The sequence below is a fragment of the Danio rerio genome, chromosome 9, assembly GCF_049306965.1.
Source record: "Danio rerio strain Tuebingen ecotype United States chromosome 9, GRCz12tu, whole genome shotgun sequence".
Taxonomy (NCBI): domain Eukaryota; kingdom Metazoa; phylum Chordata; class Actinopteri; order Cypriniformes; family Danionidae; genus Danio; species Danio rerio.
Genome location: NC_133184.1, coordinates 33,875,479 through 33,891,175, shown reverse-complemented (window position 1 = coordinate 33,891,175; position 15,697 = coordinate 33,875,479). Strand labels below are relative to the sequence as shown.

General features: G+C 36.8%; 2 protein-coding genes across 4 annotated transcripts in view; both read left to right on the top strand.

The window, feature by feature from the left end:
* The window catches only part of LOC103911669 (rho-associated protein kinase 1-like), a 31,470-nt gene that overhangs the window by 10,923 nt on the left and 4,850 nt on the right, over positions 1–15,697 (top strand). The gene's annotated exons all lie outside the window — the stretch shown is intronic.
* On the top strand, positions 1,108–14,961 carry LOC101884351 (rho-associated protein kinase 2-like). 3 transcript variants are annotated; one of them, XR_012385511.1, is made up of 7 exons: positions 1,108–1,578; positions 5,544–5,792; positions 7,484–7,629; positions 7,717–7,855; positions 10,346–10,437; positions 11,304–11,383; positions 13,318–14,961. XR_012385511.1 is itself a non-coding variant. In XM_073912874.1 (6 exons), exons 3-5 carry the CDS (start codon positions 7,548–7,550, stop codon positions 10,431–10,433), a joined length of 309 nt encoding a protein of 102 aa, XP_073768975.1. In that variant the 5' UTR covers positions 1,108–1,578; positions 5,544–5,792; positions 7,484–7,547; the 3' UTR covers positions 10,434–10,437; positions 13,318–14,961. The 3 variants fall into 3 exon arrangements, 2 of the variants coding, with proteins under 2 accessions (XP_073768975.1, XP_073768976.1); XM_073912874.1 differs by lacking the exon at positions 11,304–11,383; XM_073912875.1 differs by lacking the exons at positions 7,484–7,629; positions 11,304–11,383.

Below are 15,697 nucleotides of genomic sequence, written 5' to 3'. Positions count from 1 at the left end.
CGTAGGATAGGAGCTAAAATTCCATCTTTCGGATGAGACGTTAAACCGAGGTCCCGACTCTCTGTGGTCTTTAAAAATTCCAGGATGTCCTTCGAAAAGAGTAGGGGTTCAAGCCCGGCATCCTGGCCAAATCTGCCCACTGGCCTCTGTCAATCATGGCCTCCTAACCATCTCCATATTCAATTGGCTTCATCACTGTCTCCTCTCCACCAATCAGCTGGTGTGCGGTCTGGTGCAAAATGGCTGCCGTCGCGTCATCCAGGTGGATGCTGCACACTGGTGGTGGATGAGGACATCCCCGCCATTGTGTAAAGCGCTTTGAGTGCCCAGAATAGCGCTATATAAATGTAAGGATATATTATTATTATTATTAAAATAAGCCGGACCGAGAAAATCTTTTAGGTAATTTATTCCTCTAAGTTATTAACATGGTCCCACTGGTGCATTTGTTCCTTACACATACAAAACCTTTTTGAAGTTCTCCCATGCAGGCAATTGTGCTAAGACTGTGATCTATTCCCTGCAACATCAGGCCACAATCAGGTGTCCACAATCAGGTGGTTTGTCTTGGTCTGGCATCTCAGCTGAGACCTGTCCACTATGGGTGACCCTGCCAGTACTTGTGAAGTACCAGTGGTGAAGCTCTCAGTATCACTGATGCACAGAAGCCCTCACAGCACGTCAAGCTGCAAACCATGTGAGGGACCCTAACCTAACCTACCCTATACTAACCTATCACTGACCGACCAACACTCAGAGGAGTCCAGCAACTGACCAGCAACACTAAGAGACCGCTCAGAAAACCCTGCAAAGCGCATGTCAAAAACACAGAAAACTTTCCAAAACAACCTGACAACCAGAACCCAAGAGCCACATCAGCAACCATCAAAACATTCAGCAGAGTGATAAAAACTTTGAATGAAAAGAAAACTTAATGTAAAGACTTACTCTATAACTATATACAGTATGTACATACGTGCCCTTGATCTTTCATGGGACACTATGATGGCTCAGTGTCTGGGCTTCTTTCTTCGGGGTTCCTCCTCGGGTAGTGGCTCTCCACTGATGTCCACGTGGATTTGAGGAGCGCTGCTGCTTCCGCTGGACCTGCTCTCCGTGATCAAGACTCGTCCATCAGGCAGCTCGGTCTCCAGCAGCGTAGGCCGGTGGAGCTTCTCCCACAGCCGTTGCTTGATCCCCAGGCCTCGCTTGAAGCGGTAGCGGCTGCAGCCGGTCTCCACGACGGAGCGAAAGATGTGCTGATAGTCCTGCACGCTTCTGCCGTGGATGGAGAGCTGCTGCTCCTGCTGACACTCGTTCACTGAGGAAGACACTGATGCTGCTGCTGCTGCTGCTGCGGGACGGAGGACAGGGAGGGCCGCCGCGTTCATCAGGTGTCGCTTCTTCAGCGCTGGGTCAGAGATGCAGCTGTAGGTGTGATCTGACCTGACCGCCGCTGCGAGCTGCTCAACGGTAGAGACGCCCTGTAGCCAGAAGTGACTCGTGTGTGCGGGGAGAGCCCTGGTTCTTCTTGAGCGACGCTGCTCCATCAAGATGACCCAAGAACAACTTTCCAAAGTAGAGAAACTGATCAAACTTTTCAAAAGTTGTCGAGAGTTTGTTGCGAGACGATCGGGTCAGAACCAGCTGTGTATATTAAAGATCAACTCAAGTTGCTGTAGTGACAGAATGACGAGCCTCATTTAAATGTAAACAATATTTAATATCAGCAGTGAATTAATGAAATCAGCACGAACTCTGTGCTTTTATAATTGAGTTTTTATTAAATGCAGTAGCTAAATATCTAAATTATGATTATTCAATAAAATGCTGGTCTTATATTAATAAAAAAATTAAAAAATAAGCATAAATGGGCGTTTTTTATAGGACAAATGTTGACCACTGAAAATCGTCACAGGTTTCAGAAATCTGTTCATGTTAGTGAATATTACCATTGATTTTTGTTTGCTTTTGGGATGGTTTGCGTTTCATTAAAAAAAAAAAAAACACTGAACTAATATTCTCGTTTCTATATTTCATAATTAACTAGGCCTATATCAGACCAACCGGGACTTTAGCAATGACATTGTTCTTTTGATGCTTTGTATACTTAAATTTTCACAATTTTCCTGCACTGACTGGGTGATTTAATATTTTTATAGTATTATTAAAATTATTAATCATAATAATGCTATAAGCAATACAATAAACCAAAATACATTCCAAAAAAATCTAAATCAAAAATATAAACCAGTATCAGATACAACGACAACTAGCATTAATAAGATTAAAAAAGCTAAATATACAACAGTTTATTTTGATTAGCTATTAGCTTATTAGGTCAGGGAAGTGCTAATCATTCATTCTGAGTGAAGGTTTTTATTTATTATTATTAAAATAGCTTTAAGAAACTTAAAACAACCATGCCAAATAAAAAAATGTAAATATGCGTGCCCTAAAACATATTGGTTTATTTGACTATGGCAATTTTATTTATTTACATTTTATTTAATGGTTTACTTTTAGGCTATCACAAAATATTAACCACTTTCATTGACCAATGTGCTCTCCAACAAATAAACAGAAAGGGAAACAGAAACTAAATAGTAAAAAAAGTATTTGAAAACATAAAAGTCTTTAATCTAGACCAAAAGATATTGTTGTACAGAGCTCGTCTTATTGACTGTGGTAAGGCTCATTTATACACATATATACTGTGTATAGAGGAAAATAGGATGCAATATTTCAAGTTTATTTAAAAAGCTGTGCATATCTTCAACATTAAATGAATATGAAATAAACTTTTTATAATAAAAACTGACTCCAGGATCATATCAATGTTTGAACTGTAGTTTACAGATTTGTATTTAAAATTGAATGGCAAAGCCACAAAACGAATAAAATAAACAAAAAATAGTGTGATGTGACAAATCTGATTAACAAACTAAAAATATATCATTAAAATAACAGAGAGGGAAAATTACAAACACAGGAAAAAAAATTTATGTTTTTTACTTCCCAGTCCCAGACGTTCCTGAAATGTCATAATCACATGTCCAAGTGTTTCTTTACAACAGTAGTATGAAAATCGCCCCTGGTGGTGATGTGATCAGGACTGTAGCTGGAGAGGCAGGAAGTCAGGCCCGGCGCTACGGGGGGGCAAAGGGAGGCATTGCCCCCTCAGAAAGAGTTTGAGCCCCAATGTGCCAACAATCCCAATTTTCATAAGGGATTGTTTACTCAAACTGAAAATTCTTTCTGTCATTAACTATTAACACTCCCGTCGTTCCAACCGTCAGAACACACATCTAAATATTTTAAAATATATGACATAGCAATTGAATTATGAAAATTGGTGAGATTAAAGCTAGTCCTATAGTCCAGAGATCCGGTCCCCGCGTCAGGTCTGGTGCGCCCGTAAATAGCCTTTAAAACGCGCACACGGCGATGGAGGCGCACTCAACTCACAAGGGAGAAAATGGGTGACATGATAGGAGCAGCTTAATTCATTACATGTTTTGGTTAACTAATTATTTAAACACAACTCTCTTGAGCTCTAAAAGGGAAAAAAACACATAAGAAATTTGCTGTTAAATTAATTTTAGCAGAGACGCAACTGCCAGTCATTTATTAGTTATTCGGGAAGATGTAGCCTAATAAAAATGTTTTAATAAAAATAAATAGTTTACTGCACAGTCCCACAGTAGGCTACACTATAAATAATATTTTAAATGTATTTATTAATATTATTATTAATATTATTGCGATTAAGCTAAAATTGACAAAACGCAGAACCCTTTGAAAGTTTGCTTTCATTTAGCTAAAAAGCGCACTTTTACAGTTGTGTAGAGAAACGTTCCATTATGCAGCAGCAGTCAAGGTATAACACATAATAAATGCCTTTTGGGTTTAAAGATGATCGGCCTGCGAAGTCAAGTTTGCAGTGTTATAAATGGAATAGGTATAGTGCTTAAGTGGATTTACCGCGGATCAACCGAGAAACCTCGTGCGCTGCAGGTAGGCAGAATGATAATCTTTTGAAAATATGTAATTTAGGCTGTACTGCTATCTATTGTGTATGTTTACAACAAATTCAGCAAAATCATTTTGTTAGAATAGTTTCAATTAGCATGTTGTACTGACCGCTGCATCATTGGAGTAAGCCAGATTTCCACAAATATTGCATTCTATAGGAAACTAAATCATTTAAAAGCAAGATATTTTCTGAGAAATATTCAGGTTGTACTCATTATGGGTATTGTATAAGCTATAGTATTATAAAATGCTAGTTTAAGTAATTAAATGTGAAATAAGTGATCAAATCAAGTTTGGAGGATGGTGACAAAGTATTAACGTTGTAAATGAAAATTAATTTAAAGAATGTCTGATTTTGGTCAGCAGAGGGCACTAAACTCTGGTCAATGTCATTTACTGTTAAGACACACCCTGTTGAAAAATTTAATTATTTGAAACCCATGACCTATTTTTGAACAAAATTAATTTATTTTTGGGGTTCCACTGTGATCCTAAAATAGAGCTTAATGTGAAATTCTACTTTGACATTTAATTTGGCATAATATATTCAGTATTACCCATTAAACGCAGCCTTGATACAATAATTTGTACTTTTAAAAAAACCCTGGTTTGGGATTAGGCATGGGCCGGTAAAAGATTAAAAATAATAATGTTAAATTACTAAAACTACTAGTAATTCACTTAAATAGCATAAAATAGTATAAATAGTCAAATGTAAACCTGACTGAGAAAATAGTCTTGACTGGCTGTTTTTGAACACTTGAATTTCACAGGATGCACCAGCCCATATTGTAGTCAGTTAGTTATGTACTCATGTAAATAAGGACGACAAAAACTACAGACCTGTTCATTAGACCTTGAAGCCTAATATTTCTGCTGCTGTAATGTTGATGTTAACTAACCAAAATAAAGAAAGTTAAACTTGATTTTAAGTATAACATCATTTAAATAACTTGTTGCTAGCTGTATTTTTATTAGTGCTGTCAAATGCTTAATCACATGAAAATTAAGTTTGTATTTAAATAATATATTTTCGTGGAGTGTATATATTTGAGAAACTATTCATTTATTTCTTCATATGAAATATTTATATCTACATCAAATTATAAATAAATAAATATAAAAATGATGTACATGTTATGAAGATGCAAATTTTAATTTTGGGTTTGATTAATTATGATTAATTGCTTGACACAACTGTTTTTGTGTATGTATATGTTCATACTTAAAATGTCATTTAATATTCCATTTATAATTTTTTAATATTTTAACTTTATTATTTACATTCTGTAATTGATCGCATTAAAAGTTCTTTAATAACAGTATTTAAATTATGAAATAAATATTTAAACGATTAAATAAAGTCTGTGTTTAATATCACATTACTTATTATTTAATTTAGCTGGGTTGCTGCAATTGAAATGAAGTATTGTTAAATTTCACTGCTATTGATTACTGAAATATATTGTGACTTCTCTGTTCACCACTCTATCTCTCTGTCCACATAGCTGTGCTGTGCTTTCCAACATGAAAAGTACCTTTATTTGGGGATGGAGTTCATGCCAGGTGGAGATCTGGTGAATCTGACCAGGAATGGGCTCAATTCTATACGGCAGAAGTGGTGCTGACACTTGACGCCATCCATTCTCTGGGCTTCATCCACAGAGACATCAAACCAGACAACATGCTGCTGGACCGCAATGGACACCTCAAACTTGCAGACTTTGGCACATGCATGAAGATGGACTCGGTGTGTGGTAAGTGCATTTGAAGTGTCTTTTAAGGGGGTGTGATACTAACAAAAATGTTTCTCTCCTTTTTTTGATAATCTCATTGAACAATATTTTGCTTAGTGTGCTTTTGTGCTGATACCTTGGCTAGTTTAGGCCTGACATGGATTAATAGATATGACCACTAGGTGACACCACTACTGCAGGTGACAGCAAGTCTCTTTCTCCTTTTCAAAAATACTAGGCTACTATCTAAATCGGTACTTCGTTTGAATTCTAAGTTGTGTCTTGACAGTAATAAAATGGAATAGTGGAAGTGAGAATGAAATTCAGGCTACTGCATTGACGTTGTTGTCACTGTCATGTTAACCTTTCGTCATCACGCCTCATAGGATAGTAAATGAATTAATTCCACACTTCAGTAATTGATAATTCTGGTACTTTTTGCCTCCTGATTCATTCAATCATTTTCCTTTAGCTTAGTCCCTTTATTCATCAGGGGTCGCCACAGCGGAATGAACTGCCAACTTAGCCAGCATATGTTTTACACAGCGGATGCCCTTCCAGCTGCAACCCAGTACTGGGAAACACCTATACACACTCCTTCAAACATACACTATGGCCAATTTGGTTTATTCAATTCACCTGTAATGCATGTCTTTGGACATGGGGGGAACAAGCAAACTCCACAGAGAAATTCCAACTGGCCCAGCCGGGGCTCGAACCAGCTACCTTGTTCCTGGCGACAGTGCTAACCACTGAGCCACAGTGTTGCCCCTGCATCCTAATTTCTACTACTAATTCGGATGTAAAAGGTCACATGCTGTTTTTCACAAACTTAATATTAGAGAAGTGTGGAGTTTAGAATTTATTCTGTTTTTATAAGTGATTCAATGAACATTTATTCAAACAATTTATTCAAAATGGCTGATTCATTTAGAAACGAAGCAATTAGTGACTGTCTTTGTTGATGATTTATTTAAAACAGATTGAAGTTCAAAACACACACACACACACACACACACACACACACACACACACACACACACACACACACACACACACACACACAAACTCTTCTCCTAAGATGCACATTTTCTGCTTCAGCTTTGTTTGGTATTTTCTGTTGATCTGTTGAACAGAACTCGCATTATTGTGTTTTAATGGATGTTCAGGAAAGCCTGCTTGTGTTAACTTGCTTGTATTATTTCACAAAACCTTACACATTTTATAAACAAAACCCCATAAAGGGATATTTTAACCCACCTATTTGTCATTGGGACTGCTTTCCAATAGTTTTAAATGCTTTTGGACGTGATTTTGTTTGTTTTTCTCAATTGAATGAAGCTCTCTGTAATGCCAGCCCACAATACAATTACAATTTTATTGAAAACGATAAATATCATACACTAGTAGTTGGTGTGTTTAGATGTACTATACATGACCGAGAATGAGAGAGTTTCTTTAAGATTTTGTAGTGTAGAGATTTACAATTATCACCTCACACATTGCAGCATCATTAACGTACGTTACAGAAAGCCTCCATTCGGTTATGACAGATGTTAGTGCTGCCATCTTGTGGCTAGATTATACAATGCAGTCCTTAAATTGAATGAATATAAATTGTGTAAATAATTTAAATTTTAAACATACTTGTATTTCAGCTACATTAACTCAGCCAGTAATGTTTATATCCATGTGTCTACATGTGTGTTTAGACTGGTATGGTACGCTGTGAACACTGCTGTTGGGACACCTGATTACATTTCTCCAGAGGTTTTAATGTCTCAAGGAGGGACTGGTTATTACGGTCGTGAGTGTGACTGGTGGCCTGTTGGTGTTTTCATTTATGAGCTTCTAGTGGGTGAGAAGTGTCAGCTTCATATGCATCTCTTGAAATTTTATTTCAGTGTTCTCATAATCAAATGTTTTCTTCTGTCGATCTGGGCAGGCGACACTCCATTTCATTCCGAGTCTCTGGTGGGCACATATGGAAAGATCATGGATCACAAAAACATCTTAACTTTCCCAGATGATATTGAAATGTCAAAGGATGGCAAAGACCTCATCTGTGCCTTTCTGAGTAGCAAGTGAGACTGAGAAAATGAAAGTTTGATTTGAGTTTTTTTTTTTTCTTGTAAAATTCAGACTCTTACTCGCTTAATATCCCCTTACTTGTTTGTTTTTAGAGGTTGGCTGGTAACATTAATTTTTTTATTAATTTGAATTTAACTTTACTGTAAAAAAGAGCTAATTTTCAGGACAATTTATTACACACATGATGAGATTTCTTTTGTAGTTTGGAGTTTATAACCTGGGTTTGACATTACCTTTTTTGATCACCAGCCACAGTGGCTAGGAGTTTTCCAACATTACTAGCCACTCGCCATTTTCACTAGCCACAATTTTAATGTTGGAAAAATATATTTTATATTGATAAATTTGAATTTGACATGCTAACTTTACTTAATTTATACTTTGTGTCCACATGCCTCCTTGTTCATTTAATATTTTTGTGTGTTGTTTATGACCTTGCTCAATGAGCATGAGTACAGGGGATGTGATTTTTATAGTGTCACTATGCAATTAATTTAGTTTTTTTTTTATAAATAGTTTATTTCACATGAGTTTCCAGGGCTCGACACTAAGGATTTGCAAAGTTTTTCTCTGGCTGCACCGAACTAATTATTACTTTTTTAATTATTACTAATTACTAGTTATTAGTAATTAATATTACTAATTATTAATTTTAAATAATGTGTAAAGCAAACAAAATATAGCTATACATACACTTTTTATACACAGTTGACACTTAAAAACAATATTCTCATGTATTCTCAAAGTGGCTAGTGGGAGTGGCTGTCTAACCCGCCACAGCTGAAATCTACCCGCATTTGTTAATGTGTTAATGTCAAGCCCTGTTTATAACGTATTTAATATAATCACAGGGTAGCTTAGATTTGTTATCGTTGTTATCATATGAAATTTTCCCTATTTTTCCCTATCGATGTACTTTTTTCCAAAATGACAATCTCAGGGAATATTTCATAAACACCAAATCATATATTTTTTAATTTAATTAAAGGAGAACATACAAGTCTATATTAATTTGATGCTTTTAAAAGCTCTTCATACAATAAGTCTTTCATAAAACTTTAATGTCCTACTGCTTTTACTAGACACACTAGCTTAATAAAACCTTACTTGTTTGTTTTTAGAGGTCGGCTGGTAGTGAAATTAATTTATTATTTTTTCTATTTGAAATTAGCTTCACTGTAAAAAAAAAAAAAGTAAATTTTCTTGACAATTTTTTACACATTTTGATCAGATTTCTTCTGTAGTTTATAACATATATAATGTAAACACAGAGTACCTAAGATTTGTTATTACTGAAAACAGTAAAGTTTTCTTGCCATAAATTACCAGGCACAGAAAAAAAGGAGATTAATTTAGCAGCTTCAGTGAGAAAAAGTAGCAGTTTTTGCTTAGTTTATTCTCAGCTAATGTGATGGAAAAACATATTTTGTCTCTGTAGCCAGAATATGATGATCCATTTCCCCAAACACAAATGTTGGCTATAAAAAAATGAATAATCTTTATTAAACCGTTCAAGATATTCAAAGATTTTTTTTTCTCATAATTTTGCAGCCCTGTATAATTGACACACAGTTTTGCACAACCCAGTGTTGTTGTTGACACTTTGTAGTGTTCTGATTGATTGAATTAGTAAATTATGTGTATATTTGACAAAATACAACAATGTTAATATAATCTAAGCCTGATTACTACACATACCTAAAATATAAATAAATAGTTTTATCAGTGAAAAAAAAAAGTTTTATCAGTGTTTATGAAATGTTCCCTATTTTTTTTAAAGGTTTAGGGTCAATAAGATTTTTTTTTTCATTAATGGTTTTAGAAAAATTCTAAAAATATACATATAATTCTGAATAGTAAAAATAATAATAATAATCACAAGAAATATTTCTTAAGCACCAAATCGCCAAAAAACTTACTAAGACATATCAACATTTTAATTGAATTAAATTAGATAAAATGTAAAGACAACATACAAGATGATCTTTATTTATGTTATGCCTTTAAAAGCTCTTTATAAATAAAGTCCCTAATAAAACATACATTTCATCTCCTACTGCTTTTACTATATCAGCTTCATGGACGTTCACCCTCCAGCCTGACAACTTCCATCTGAATTCCTCTTTTCTCCTTCCCTCTTTCTCCTCTCTCACATGCCCACATACAAGCATTTCTGATCAAACATACAGAGAGGGGCTTAATGATTTCTCTCAATGTTTTCATGTAAACACACACACACACACACACACTCCTCCCTTTGCATTCAGGCTGTTGGAATGTCCCACACGTGGTAGTCCAAACTGCTGCACCGCCTCAATGCAGATGAAGTAAAAGGAAGGGGGAGTGAACGGTCCTTATTTTTGGATGTCTCTCTGACTGCTCCACTCCTCCATGCTGTGCTGTTGGATGTTCTTGGTTTATGGTCATTTAACGGATTAGCGCTTCTCTGTTTGTTTTGCTGACCAGTGTTGTGCTATGTTCAGGGAGGTGAGGCTTGGCCGGACTGGAGTGGATGAAATAAAATGTCACCCCTTCTTCAAGAACGATCAGTGGACCTTCGACACCATATGAGACAGTAAGTCAGTGAGAGCTTGACTTTTTTTTTGTCGCTGCCTTTAGTTGTGGTGAAATGAGATGCATCATGTCGTTTATCTGTTTGTGCAGTCAGTACCTTTTATTTCTGAATCGTCTGGCATCGTACTTGAAGCCAAGTCATTTAGCCGAAGGCATAGTTGTCTTAGAACGAGTAGTTTGCTGATCAAATTCCACATTTTGATGAGGCAAAACACATCTTGGATGTTTTAATTACTATTTTAGGTGAAAAGCAAAATAATGAGATTTGTGTAAAATCTAAAGTTAACCAAGTCCAGCCCGCCATCTTGTCCTGCCTCTCAGTTCTCTTAAGCCTTGGGCCGGCTCTGTGAAGTGGCCTCTTTTGGGCTCATCATTGAAGACCGGACGAGCTGCAACATTTCGTTCTCCCAGGTTCTGGGAGAAGATGAGCATGTCATCGGTCTAGACTATGGTCAACTTGTGAAGTTACTCATACACCTCAGCTTATGGCATATTACCATTCAAATGAAACGTTTCCAGCAGAATATGACGCTCTAAAAAAACTCCATCAGCACTGGTAACTATGAAAAACACGACTGAACACTAATAGTATACTCAACACTTTACACTGACATTCGAAGGATCACCTGACGTTAAAGACTGAAGTAAGAACGCTGGAGGAACATCAAATTTTAACACGGAAGAGTTTTTTTTTCTCCCAAATTAAAGGTTTCCCAGGTTTGGATCAGGTGTGATGCCTGCTCATCTGACCTTTGACCTCGGCACTAAACTGCTGCTAGTTTTCTTTCAATGCCATGAGATTTCTGAATTCTACATGCAGGAACCGATGCATTCTTTTTTTTCTTTTTATTTCTTTAAACAAAACAGATATGGCAGACACGGCCAAACATCGAAACTTTGGAGGACGTCTAGGAAAAAAAGCACCATATCATCAAGGGGAATAAAAGGTTTGATCAAAGCGTGCATTTACACACATTCATTTAAATATGGACAAAACCAACATTGGGTTATTTTTGTTATTAGATTTAAAACACGTGGACCCTATTTGACCCAGTGTTCATATATACATATTTTTATGAATGAATATTTTCGCATATAAAAGATAATAAAAGACTGACTAGACAGATTAGATGGATCAATAGACAGATTGACACGTGTAGTCATTCGTTCTTGTGTATTTGATGACTAGCTTCCAGTAGTATCTGGCTGCAGACTTGCATGCAACCTGAGACACAATGCACTCAATGGAGCTAGTGAGGTCTCTGTGAGAGGCGGGGTTAGGGGTGCACACTCACTGACAGCCTAGATTTTAGCCTCGTTTTAACCAAGCCGTCTGTTAGACTTTTAACCCTTATGTATTGTTCAAGTGGCTGTTTTTGCCCCCAACGACCTCCATTATAGCTAAACTTGTTTTAATTGCAAAGCCATGACACCAGATAGTAACTCATTCTTTATTGTTGGTGGTTTCCCTGCTGGGATGAGATAAAACTAGTCATTTTTACTTTTGATCGTCAGTTGGTACCTTTAAACGCCCCAAAAAAAAATGCTTGCTGGGATGGTACCACGAGGCTGTGCTCACTTCTGGACAGAGGGGGTGTAGACTTGCAGCTAGTGCCGGTAAGAGGTGCAGACGCTGAGGCTGTTCTGTATGCGAGTGTTGAGGTTTTGAAACATCACCTGACAACGTGTAGGTAGAGAGTAGCAGGTTCTGGGAGTAGATGAGCATGTCACCGGTGTAGACTTTGACCAACTTGGGAAGTCACTCACAAGACCTCAGCTTATGGGACATTACCATTAAAATGAAACGTTTCCAGCAGAATATGATGCTTTAAAAAAAAACTCCATCAGCACTGGTAACTATGAAAAACACGACTGAGCACTTATAGTATACTCAACACTTTACACTGACATTTGAAGGATCACCTGACATTAAAGACTGAAGTAAGAACGCTGAAAAAACATCCGATTTTAGCACAGAAGAGGTTTTCTTTTCCTAAATTAAATCAAAACTTCATAATATTGTGTTAATGAATTAATTAGTGTGTGTTGCACTGCTGGAGTGAAGGTTAACCAGTCCACACAGTTCATGCAGCTATAATCTTTATTATCTTTTACTAAGAAACTATGTACAATATTTACACGTTGGCTCCAGGTCTCTTGGATGAAGATCTCTCAGCGACGTGGTCTCTTCTGGTCGCCGCGCGTCTCTGGTGGAGATGGGGAGCGGGACCACCTTTATGAACCAAAATCGTTCTTTGTACCAGGCTGTAAACACCTTCTTTTCTGCTGTAAAGTTGGCCATTTTAACAGTGGGCTCAATAGAAATTTGCTCCATATGGAGCCAGGACTGCCAGAATTTCATTGAACTGCATTTTCAGTTACTTCTGTATTTGCTTCATGACGGAGAGCGGGAGGTTGCCGTTGTTTGGGCACAAGCTGTAATATTTACTTTTCTGATCTGGAAAGATTCTCATTTGCAAAGGTTTTTGTTTGCTTCCTGGACATCCCCAGCACAAATAATTAAATGATGAGTGGGGTGTTTTAAGCTGAAATGACACACACATTTTGGGGCAGCTAATATTTTTATTATGCTTGTAACATAACCCTTTATAACTGCAATGAAATGAAAGTAGTGTTAAATGTTTCTTCTGAATTAAAAGTAAAACTATCAGAAAGTAACAAACAAATGTAGGACAGGTGCTTTTTTATTCCTTTCGGTTGTTACTTAGTGGCGGCAAAGCTTGAAAGCAAATTTCCAGTCCATTTTAGATAAAATAAACTGAATTATTAAAGACAGCCAGAGAGATGACTTTCATTTTCATGGCATAAATGAATGTAACTCAGCCTCTTGACTTTTCAACTCTTGTTTATTTCTCAATAGCAAAAAAATGCCAAAAACAGACACCCAAAACCCTACGCATGCTGCGCGACACAGGGGCGTGAACCTGCAGGACCCAGACGCACAGTCCACTCGAAGCTGCTGTGGGAACTAAAGGCCTGTCAACACTCCATCATGGGAGACCACGACACCTTCTCCTCCCTAAAATCCCACCCTTCACCCTTTCACCTCCCAAGACGGATAAGGAAAGAGAAAGAAAGAGAAAGGAATACCAGGAAGAGCTCGAGGAAAACGCCTCACTCATGCCACAAAGAGATTTTTCAAGGAAGACTTCTGGTGGACGGGGCTGAAAGCGAACGGACGATGGATTCTGTCATGTCTGGCAGTAAATATGGATTCTGTATTACTTTCAAGTCAACAAGAATTTCCACCTCAGTTCATCCTCATTATGCAAGCACCATGTAGAGATAAAGGATTGGAAAAGAGATAAAGGAACACAGAATGGACTGAAGAGTTATTATTAACCAACAAACCTTCCCATTCTCAGCCCCTGGAAGGGTCCGTAATGCCCCTTTTAACATTCAGAAGTCTTCAAGCGAAATCTACACTGAGTATCCATATGGTCTGGGCTCTCCCATTTAATCTCAACTCTAACACTGGAAGAAAGTCAGCACCTTAAACTTAAACTAACCCTTCAGTTATTCATCTATGAGCCACATCTACTAAATTTCTAACACAAAGGAACACCGAAGCAGAACTTCATATGTTTTATTTCAGCTTTATTTATTACCTTTGTTTGAACTGGTCTCCCTTTGCGCAGCTCGTCATTCATCTATGACCCAAAAAGTATTGAAGAAAGTCAATGTTGTCTTCCCTATCCCATTTACTTCTCCCCACAGCATTGACCTCAAAGTTCAGTGTTGATGTTCACAAAACAACAGCGAGCTCTACGATGCCTTCTTAATCTTCTTTTAGCTTTGTGTAAACTACTGTTTGAGAGTCAACAAATTATTACATATATTTGCACCAATCAGACTGATCCAAAATCATTTTGCTTCACGATTAATTGCAAAATATCATTACACATTTAGTTGTCTGGATGCGGAAGTCACACAACACCAGTCTCAATATGTGTTATTAAAAAGCAACAAAAAATATTCAAGCACCCACTAATCAACAAAGTGAATGATTGAGCACTGGGATGGCAAATATTGTGGGAATGCAGATTTTTGCCCACAAAGCCCCTGAAAAAGTGGAAAAAAACAGAAGTGCCTACTCCGTTTTTTCCGTGTTCTTTGTTTTGGGCTTGATTGAGGTCGGCTGACCATCTTAAAAGTAGCGGTTTTGAGACGATCCCGAGGTATACGGGCAATAAGCTGTGAGAATAACTTGCGGAGCGTGCTAGTAAACAGAGGAGTCGTTTCAGTTTTGTTTTATGAATGCTGTTTGTTGATGTGTATTAAAAAGAATTTTATTTCAGATTGATTTTAGTCAGTAATTTAATGGGTTACCAATACATTTATATGGTCATTTAGGGAATGAATTAGGTATCATGATAAGGTGTCACACAGCTAGAAGTCATTTGTCATGTGTCTTCAGGTCCACCTTTTTTGTGGAATAAGATCTGATCTCGTTAACACCTCTGTCAATTTTAAATAAAGCTGTGCTGTTCTGCTATGAATGAAACGTGGCTTTGGTTTCTGTGACTTTTTCAATAGCCTAGATCTAAACCACAGACTACTGTCATTTATGAGACAACAGCATTGTTCACCTCCACCCGCGTGAAGTAATATTTACCTCTGAAAACACAAGCCATAACCACACCAAACTAAATGCAAGTTGCAAACAGCAATTCACAGGGTTTACTTCACATTGGGGTTCATGTTTAAAACACTTTCAGACATTTAAACAAAAATAAATGTCAATTAATATTTAGCAATCTTTAATTAATAATAAGCAATATCTGTGATTGTTAGAGATTTGTACAGCACAGAATTTTTTTTAATGACAAATAATTAAAGCAGTTCGGATGTAGTGTTGTTTGAAAGAGGACATCTAATATATAATAAAAATTATGTATTAATTATTTTATTTATACATTGAACATCATATGAGGTATTAAAGCGCCCCCTAGTGCCGATTTCTTCCAAATTTAACAACAATTAATATTTTAACTACTGTGATGGTTAGGATTGGGGTGGGGGTAGGCATTACAAAATGCAATGTATTGGGTAATTTAATAGATAGCATAAATAATACTCGGTACAACTACAGTGCTGTGACGGTTGGGTTTAGGGTTGAGGTGGGTGTAGATGTTAATAAAATACAATAAATGGGAAATTTAATAAATAATACAAATAATTCTTGTTAACTTTCAGCCATATCCAATCTAGCAACAACAACCCTTTAGGGCATGAGGTGT